This window comes from Setaria viridis, chromosome 4 (assembly GCF_005286985.2).
Source record: "Setaria viridis chromosome 4, Setaria_viridis_v4.0, whole genome shotgun sequence".
Lineage (NCBI taxonomy): Eukaryota > Viridiplantae > Streptophyta > Magnoliopsida > Poales > Poaceae > Setaria > Setaria viridis.
The window spans coordinates 1484252-1493936 of NC_048266.2; the positions used below are offsets into that span (position 1 = coordinate 1484252).

The following is a 9685-nucleotide window of genomic DNA, read 5'->3' on the forward strand; positions in this document are numbered from 1 at the left end:
TTTCCTCTAGTAAAGACATCAACAAACAGGCACTTAAAAACTTGATGAGAGAGGTGGATCAACAATCTGCTTGTGATGATCCTACTTGTTAGCCATAGCTAGTACTTCTATCGTACTCTATTTGCACGAAGCATGTCCAATAAGTAGTAAAGGGAAAATCGGACTTTGATTGCTCAATACTCTTGGAGTCTTGGTTAAGCGTTCGTGTCCTTGAAACTTGACAAGTCTCTCTTTCTCCCACCTATAAGCTTTCATTATCTTGCAGTGAGTTGTAACACTCAGATTATTAATAGATGCACATAAATAATAATAACAACACGGGATTGTTGAGCAAATGGTCAAAGAACTTGACAAGTCTCTCCTTCCTCCCGTCTATCAAGCTTTCGTTAGCTAGTACTAGTAGGCAACAAAATTCAGGTTGGTTTTATTTCGTTCCGACTACAACGGTTGAAATACCCTTTCACTTGAGAGTTGAGACCGACTAGTGGACCCATGGGCCACACGGCCTGGTCAGCGGGAGAGAGAACACGTGCACGTTCTCGAACAAACTGGTCAGCCCAGGCGCCCAGCGGCCCACAGCCATCGTCGCGCTCCCGTTCGAGTCCACTAGCCTTGCGCAGGGCGCGAGATGGCCAGCCTCGAGCGGCCCAGCCGCCGCCCTCCCCCGGACCCCGTCGCCGTGCTCCGGGGCCACCGCGCCGCCGTCAACGACGCCTGCTTCCACCCCTCCCTCCCGCTCCTCTTCTCCGGGTACCCTCTCCCCTTCCCTCAAGCTCTAAAGCCCTACCCGATCCTCCGCAGCGGCCTCGTGCTGCAAACCCATCACTCTGCTGTGTAACGTCTGCTCTTTTTGTGCTGGTCGTTCAGCGCGGCCGACGGGGAGCTCAGGGCATGGGACACCGCGAGCCACCGCACCGCCTCCTCGGTCTGGTTCGTAACTGCTCCCCCTCTGCTACCACTGGTAGTTCGATTTCGGGCGATTTGATGAGATGGCGTTGGATTGTGTAGGGCTCATGCCGGGACTGCCGGGGTGTACTCGGTGGCTGCTGGTGCCGGACTTGGGAACAAGATCATCAGGTGAGCACGTAAAGATGAATTGCGTCAGGAATTGTTGTTTTTTTTGGGATGTTCCAGAAGAAATTAGCTCATCCTGTGATTCTTTTGCACAAGCCTACCATGAATTTTTTGAGTTATATGACTAGATACACGTAATGTATTAGGATAGTAGCTATGAAGGATTGAAGGGCAAATTTACTTGAATCAGTGTAACATTTCATGTCTGAACTGCAACTGCAGAACACGGCTTTGTCGAATTGGAACTGTGCTGAAAGCACGATTCATCTTTTCAGTAAATTTTAGGATTGATTTGAACTGGATCAAAATTCCCTATGTAAACTCCCCTTATAACTGTACTAACTATCAATTTAAAATTATGCATTTCAGACAGCTTCAGCGCATTATATATTACAGATCCAAGAGATGCCAAGTGCAGAATAATTTTGGGCATTGATCAAATTTTATGTTTCTGATGTTGATACACTGATGCAGCCAGGGCAGGGATGGGACATGTAAATGCTGGGTGATTGAAGAAGCTGGCCTCTCACGGTATGACTTCTTGTTCGTGTACTCTACTAGCAGCTGGAACAAAACTTTTGTTTGGGCACAATATGCAGGTCCGTTTATCTCCTTTATGAAAAAGAGACTAGAGATCTTTGACTAAATATCTCTGAAGAATGTCAATGTAAAGCGAATGCACGCATATAGAAATAGACAGGTGCGCACATAGACAGGTTGTTTCGAACATTAGAAGTCATAAAATTCACCAAGGGAGTCTTTACTAGACAGCTTCCATTCTTGGAGGCATACTTCTTCTTAGTATAATTTGTGGTTATTGTGGGCTTTGCCTTGTATGGATCTGGGATCGTGTCACTGACATGTGGGCTACCACATGTTGATGGCAGATTCAAGGGATTTTCAAAAATTGCAGTGCCATGGGAGGAATTATCTTAATCCATTCTTTTTAACTTCTTCTAGGAGGCCCATATTAACAGTCAAAACAAGCACATACCATTTCTGCAAGATGTCACTTGTGAAGTCTCCTTCGTTTACACATTCCGGGAGATCGGGCTCAAACTGCCCAACTAGTGATGTAGAGCCACAAAGAGTAGCCATTGAAGAAAATGCAGAATCTCATGTTGTAAATCCTACAGAAGGTCCCCAAGAACATGGAGAAGGTATTGTGCAATCAGTCTTGTAAACTCAGATGATTCTTTCTTCCTCGTTGACTTCATTATGTGTTAGTTTTCTAGGCATTACCTCTAGTGGACGAAATATGATGGCAATTGCTGGTCAAGAATCGTCCCAGGTTAGTTCATGACTATGTCACCTGTTGTCCAAAGTTTTATCTATTGTATGAAATTTGTACTGTAGAATACTTAGATGAACTGGTGCAATACAGGAAGCTGTCTCAACCTCTGTGTTGTTTATTTATTTTCTTACCATTACTTTCATGCAGTAACTCAAAGGAGAAAAAAAATTCTGCAGGTTGAACTTTGGGACATTACAAGTTCAAGGAAGATAATAAACTTGCCCCAATCATCAAATGCTAATACAAAAGATCACCCTATTAAGCAAAAAGGTCTGTTTTCAGTTTTCAGCATTCCAGCTGTAGTTGTTTTATCTCATGGCAAAATATCAGGTGTTACTGTCCTGTAGTTTTGTTTGTAGAGCCTTTTGATACCGTACTCTTATATCCTAAAGGTAACCCATTGACGATATTACTAAGAGCTGCATTAGTGAAAATGATTATACATTGCTTGCTTGCATTATACCTTTAACTTGGAGGATGATATTTCCTGATTTCTCCTTAAATTTATCTGTTTGAACAAAAAAAATTATGGACTATGACACTGTTTTTCTGGCTTATTAAACTGCCCATTGGACCTCGTCATAAAAAATACTCAATTCCTGCCCTTATCCCAGAAATCTATTGTTTTTAATTCCACCTGCGGTCCATAAACTTGAATGGAGCCTAATCCCTCTGGCATCACTGGACCCTGGAGCAAGGATATGTATATATATGTGGTCTAGGATGGATCTCTCTTCAATAATATTTTACTAGAATGTGGTATAGTGCTCTATATCTGCAGGACAGTCATTAAACTCTCTTTAAAGTGTCCAATGTCATTATTTGTGCTTTGAGTGATTGACGATAACTTATCCTGTTGATTGTAGGCCTGTGCATGGCTGTGCAAGCTTTCATCCCCTATGAATCTGCAGGCTACGTGAATATTTTGTCAAGGTTAATATTCAGATCAATCTTTTGCAAACCCAATTTGTCCCTTTCATTGTCTGGCCTCCATTCTGATCTTAATTTGTTGAGGATTAAACAAGTTACCTTGGCATCTGTACACTTCCACTATTAATTCTGCTAGGCTAGGAAAGAATCCTGCCATATGCTTCTGGGGCTGGTTACAGCAACCTTTATATTGGATTCATGAGTGAAATATCTTTGCACAATCTTTTTTTTAACTTCTATCTTTGCTGAACTTCAGTTGGACTGTTCCCATGAAGTTTTCCAGTTTACGTAATGGGTTATTAACAAAGCTTTGGTTTAATTGAAACCAGTTACGAAGATGGAAGCACTCTTTGGTGGGATGTACGAAAGCCTGGGTTACCTTTATCTTCAGTGAAGTATCATTCAGAATCAGGTTTCATGTTGACCGCTCTCAGTTTTACACTTTAGCTGTTTAACTCCTATTTTTCTTTTTCTCGAACACGCAGGAGAACTGCGTATAATTATATTAAGAAGAAACATGAGTGGGTTTAGAAACCCCATACATCCCCCCCCCCCCCAACCCACCACACACACACACACACTCCCTCATCTTACGGGAAAATCTCTCTAACATGTCAAAGGTTTGACCCAAGACCACTGAAAGAACTCACGCATTGGCTGGCTCTAGAGCAAGGGGATTGGATTAACTCCTATTTTTCAGTAATAGTTACATTGATATTCCTTTGGAATGGGATGAGGTGTGATCTAATAAGGTGCAGGTGTGCAGCTTTATCCATTGCCATCGATGGGTCTTGCAATGGTGGAATCTCAGGAGGTGCTGATGATAAAGTAGTCATTTTTACTCTTGATCATTCAAAGGTTTGCCCCTATTATTCTTCTCCTTTCCTTTCCTTGCTACTTGTGATCATTAGTTATTTTCTGCCTAGTTTATGCAAATGCCATAATAGTAATTTATCATGGCATGGGATAAACATGTTTTTGGGCTATCTAAATTCTATCGATTGAGTTTCTGTATTAAATGAACGTGCAGTATTATGTATTACTCCCTCCTTATTTTACAAGGCATATTTTGTTTCGTTAGGGTAAGGCTTTGGTCGACAATTACTCCATTAACACTTTATTTATGCGATCCAAAAATATAAATCATACATAAGTATTTTTTTAATATGAATCTAATAACATCAATTCATGTCACAAAATTTATGCATTAGTAGAGTAATTATTGGTCAAAGGGCTGTCCTAATGAGGCGAAATGAGGGAGTATCTGTTAGTCTTTATACAGGGCTGTGAGACTGTGAGTGTCATATATACCATACTGCAGTGTTGCTATTCCGGTTGTAGTAACTACAATTTTTTTAGGGCAATACTAACTACAGTATGCTGCAGATCATTATAAACATCTTGTCTTGAAGATGTAGTTTTTTTAATTACATGGGAGTGCAATTGCACAGTGAAACACAACTTTTGATTTTTTTTTTTGGTAGGTCATGTTGCCTCAGTGCATTCACATGATATTTCCTTTCTGATTACAGGGCGCATTTACTCTTAGGAAAGAAATAGAACTTGAGCGACCGGGTATAGCTAGCACAGCGATTAGGCCAGACAACAAGATCGCTGCAACTGCTGGTTGGGATCACAGGTTTTTCCCCATTCTTGGCTTTTACAGTTTACTGTCGACTAGGGATGACAATGTCCTGTATCAACTTGTCATTTGTCAGTAATTAAAATTAATCTTAGCATGGGGTTCCAGTGATCCTGGATGCTGCTGAAAGAATGTGGAGGATTCCCAACTCATCATCTCTTCCAGCCGTTGGCTTTTAAGTTTGCAATTGTTGCATTTGTGTGAGCCTTCTGTGTTTTTTCTCTTGCAGGATTCGAGTGTATAACTACAGCAAAGGAAATGCTCTAGCTGTGTTAAAGTATCACAGTGATTCGGTATGCAACTCGTTCATCTGATCGTGCTACTAACTTTCCCTTCATATTTGGTATGACAACTTAGCCAATTGATACGGATCCTCCATGAGCTATTCCCTATACTAAAAAAATGTAGTAATGTCCTACCTCCGTCCTCAAATATATGACGTTTATCATTCTCTCATCTATCAGAACCAAAATATATATGCATTTGTTCCTGCTTGGTGCTAGATTGATATCGTGTCCAGTTCCTTCACATTCAGTTGGCCACTTTCTGCAGATGATGCTCTAATTAATGCTCATCTTTTTGCTTGCAGTGCAACGCGGTGACTTTTTCGTCTGACTGCAAGCTGATGGCTTCCTGCTCGACGGATACCACGGTTGCATTGTGGGAGCTCTATCCCCCGAAATCCTAAAGCAAGTTAGACATCATAAAAACGGATGAGGCCTCATGTTAATTTACTTAGGCCTTCACTGCTGAAAAGTAGAATAGTGGATGCTACATTTTTGCTTGTATGTTAGTGAAGGAGCATTTGGGCGGTTTGTCTCGCTGTGAGTGTTGTTTCTGCATACTGAAATTTTCGTGCCTCGGTGTAGTGGAAATCTAAAATTATATCGCAATCGACTAAGTGAGGCTGCTGAGAATTTCTGCATGGGCCATGCCTGACGATGTACTTGGGTTAGGCCTTGGGCCGTGTTGTGTCGTGTAAGTTGGGCCCAGCGCATGATGAACTTTAAAGCGGCACTGAAGAAGAAGAACAGAGAGAAGGACTTAGTACTTGGGTTAGGACTTGGGCCGTGTAGTGTTGTTTGAGTTGGGCCCAATCCGTGGACTTCAAAGAAAGGGCCCGCAATCCTTCCTTCTACCGTAAAGCTTTGTAATGTTTGTTTGCACACAAACGGTTCTAAGGCCCGTTTGTTTCTGCTTATAAGCGGATTATTGGTGGAAATAAGCGAGAATCCCGCTAAATATTTTGCTTATTTTCACTAATTCTCGCTTACGTAGTAAGTCGCTTCAGAGATTTGAACTACAAGAAGCGAAAAGCGAGAAAATCTTCAATTAGATTATAATCCAAACGTTGCTGGGAGAAGCGTACCCAAACAGGCCTAAATGTGATCGATCGCGCCACGAGAAGTCTCACGAGCATAAAAACATAAAGGCGATTACAGAACAGCAATTGCTGCCTTTACAATTATATTATCATAACCTTCGACATTCTAAAAGTCCATGATTTTCAAAAAAAAATCCATTATAAGCGAGACACGAACAGCGAAAGAAAATGAGACGAGACGGAGAAGTATGCTATCTCCTTTCCTTTCGGTCACTCCATGACGATGGTCTCCAAGACCGTCATGCCATGGACCGCCCCACCCCTCTGCTGCTGAGCTTGTTCCCGCCGCTGCGACGTGAGCGGGAACTCCTTGGCGACTGCCGCCAGCATCGCACGTCTCGTCGCCGCGGCGTCGCCGGAGGAGGAGGCGGAGGTGGCGCTGCCCCTCGAGGTTGGCGACGACGACGCGGCCGTGGTGCCGTCCAGGGTGCCGTCGAACGGCGTCTCGCAGAAGGCCATCATGGGCACGAGCCTCTTCTCCACCGTCGCAGCCATTGGGGAGAGGATTCGGTTTTGATGCGCTTGTTTAAGCTCGAGGGATCGTCTCAACCGCGGGCGGGGTCCTCCGCCGCCCCTCGAGGCCGGCGACGACGACGCGGCCGTGGTGCCGTCCAGGGTGCCGTCGAACGGCAACTCGCAGAAGGCCATCATGGGCACGAGCCTCTTCTCCACCGACGCCGCCATTGGAGAGAGGATTCGTTTTCGATGCGCTTTGGTTTAGCTCGAGGGATCGTCTCAACCGCGGGCGGGGTTTATATGATCGACGAGGCGCCCGTGGGTTGCCGACTCGTTCCCGGCTCGGAAGCCGAGATCGTGCTGGGATGGTAGGCATAGGGGGTCTGGGAATTGGAGCCGGACTCCTCGTGCAACCCGTGTGTGGATCGGCCGGAAGACCCTCGTGCGGATCGATCGCTGGCTGAGTCATGTGTCCGGCGACGGGGGGCGGTTTTTGGATATTCCATAAGAAATTAGCTCATCCTGTGATTCTTTTGCACAAGCCTACCAGGAATTTTTTTAGTTATATGACTAGATAGATACATGTAATGTATTAGGATAGTAGCTATGAAGGATTGAAGGGCAAATTTACTTGAATCAGTGTAACATTTCATGTCTGAACTGCACCTGCAGATCACGGCTTTGTCGAATTGGAACTGTGCTGAAAGCACGATTCATCTTTTCAGTAAATTTTAGGATTGATTTGAACTGGATCAAAATTCCCTATGTAAAACTCCCCTTATAACTGTACTAACTATCAACTTAAAATTATGCATTTCAGACAGCTTCAGCGCATTATATATTACAGATCCAAGAGATGCCAAGTGCAGAATAATTTTGGGCATTGATCAATTTTTATGTTTCTGATGTTGATACACTGATGCAGCCAGGGCAGGGATGGGACGTGTAAATGCTGGGTGATTGAAGAAGCTGGCCTCTCACGGTATGACTTCTTGTTCGTGTACTCTACTAGCAGCTGGAACAAAACTTTTGTTTGGGCACAATATGCAGGTCCGTGTATCTCCTTTATGAAAAAGAGACTAGAGATCTTTGACTAAATATCTCTGAAGAATGTCAATGTAAAGCGAATGCACGCATATAGAAATAGACAGGTGCGCACATAGACAGGTTGTTTTGAACATTTGAAGTCATAAAATTCATCAAGGGAGTCTTTACTAGACAGCTTCCATTCTTACCCCTGAATGCAGAACAACTATCATCAAGGGAGCAAACTTGGAGTCATACTTCTTAGTATAATTTGTGGTTATTGTGGGCTTTGCCTTGTATGGATCTGGGATCGTGTCACTGACATGTGGGCCACCACATGTTGATGGCAGATTCAAGGGATTTTCAAAAATTGCAGTGCCATGGGAGGAATTACCTTAACCCATTCTTTTTAACTTCTTCTAGGAGGCCCATATTAACAGTCAAAACAAGCACATACCATTTCTGCAAGATGTCACTTGTGAAGTCTCCTTCGCTTCCACATTCCGGGAGATCGGGCTCAAACTGCCCAACTAGTGATGTAGAGCCACAAAGAGTAGCCATTGAAGAAAATGCAGAATCTCACGTTGTAAATCCTACAGAAGGTCCCCAAGAACATGGAGAAGGTATTGTGCAATCACTCTTGTAAACTCAGATGATTCTTTCTTCCTCGTTGACTTCATCCTTGATCCTAGGCCTTGGAGATTTTGTAACCTATACATGTATAGGCAAAGATTTCCAAATGGGCCAGACCCGTTGGGCGGCCCGAGGCCCGACACTAAAAAGCACGGCACGAGCACGGACCCGGCACGAAGTGAATAGTGCCAGGGCTGGCCCGGCACGATGATAGTGCCGGGCCTGGGCCGCCTCCCCGGCACGCTGGGCCAGCACGAGCCCGGCACGATTTTTTGGCCGGCCCGATGCGGCCCGATCTATCTACCATATAAATCTAGAACCCTAATTTATCCTTCAATTTTCCCCATTTCCCCAAGATTCCAGCCTCCAGCTCCTCCCACCTTCCTAGCTTCCTCCCGAGACCTTCCTGCTTGCTCTGCGCGGGAGGCCAGCCGTCGCCGCCAGGGGCCGACGCGGGGGGCCGGCCGCCGCCGCCGCCGCTAGGGGCTGACGCGGGGGGCCGGCCGCCGCCGTCGCCGCCGCCGCCAGGGGCTGACGCGGGGGGCCGGCCGCTGCCGCCGTCCGCGGGGGACCGGCCGCCGCCGCCGCCACCAGGGGCTGAGGCGGGGGGCCGGCCGCCGCCGCCGCCGCCAGGGGCCGACGCGGTGGGCCGACCGCCGCCGCCGCCGCCGCCGGGGCCAACCGTCTGCGGAGCCGGCCGCCGCTGCTAGTGCCGGGCCGGGCGCTAGCACGGCATGGCCCGTCGTGTTGTGGGCTGGCCCGGCCCGATAAAAAGGTCGTCGGGCCGGGCCTGGGCTGCCTCCTCGGCACGCAGTGCCAGCCCAGCCCGGCACGAAAACCCTTCGGGCCTAATAGTGCCGGGCCTATTAGTGCCGAGCCAGGATGGGTTAGTGCCGAGCTAGGGTCGGGCGGCCCATTTGGAAAACTATGTGTATAGGCACGTGTGCCAGTTGAGCTAGTACTTTGAGATGAGCACGCACTATTCCTACATGTCCTTGCAAATCGGAGCTCTCAAAGTCCACACATGGCAAGCTTTCCAAAAAAAAAGGTCCACAAATGGCTCCTCCTCTAAAGCCAATAACAGGCAATATACAACATATCGCTGTGGAACTTCAACTGTCCACGGCGGGTGTACGTTCCTTTGTGGAATTCACGCTTGATATTGTGCAACGTACTCAGAATTACCAATTAATAGTAGGCGAATATACGCGATCAAGACTTTTACACCATTCTCTCATGAGAAATT

At 45.9% G+C, this 9685-nt stretch overlaps 1 protein-coding gene across 1 annotated transcript; it reads left to right on the forward strand.

Annotated features, from left to right (window-relative positions):
* Positions 1–590: 590 nt before the first annotated feature.
* LOC117851247 (protein DECREASED SIZE EXCLUSION LIMIT 1) lies at positions 591–5761 on the forward strand. Its single transcript, XM_034733029.2, has 13 exons — positions 591–750; positions 868–930; positions 1009–1077; positions 1549–1605; positions 2035–2234; positions 2310–2365; positions 2545–2638; positions 3235–3301; positions 3628–3710; positions 4065–4156; positions 4831–4937; positions 5170–5233; positions 5530–5761. The coding sequence occupies exons 1-13, from the start codon at positions 629–631 to the stop codon at positions 5626–5628; spliced, it is 1173 nt and encodes a 390-aa protein (XP_034588920.1). The 5' UTR covers positions 591–628; the 3' UTR covers positions 5629–5761.
* Positions 5762–9685: the final 3924 nt, after the last annotated feature.

Coding starts and splice junctions, on each gene's coding strand:
- LOC117851247 (XM_034733029.2), top strand. CDS start 629: ATGGCCAGCCTCGAGCGGCCCAGCCGCCGCCCTCCCCCGGACCCCGTC. Junction 2,366..2,544: donor CTGGTCAAGAATCGTCCCAG/GTTAGTTCATGA, acceptor AAAATTCTGCAG/GTTGAACTTTGGGACATTAC. Junction 2,639..3,234: donor TCACCCTATTAAGCAAAAAG/GTCTGTTTTCAG, acceptor TGTTGATTGTAG/GCCTGTGCATGGCTGTGCAA.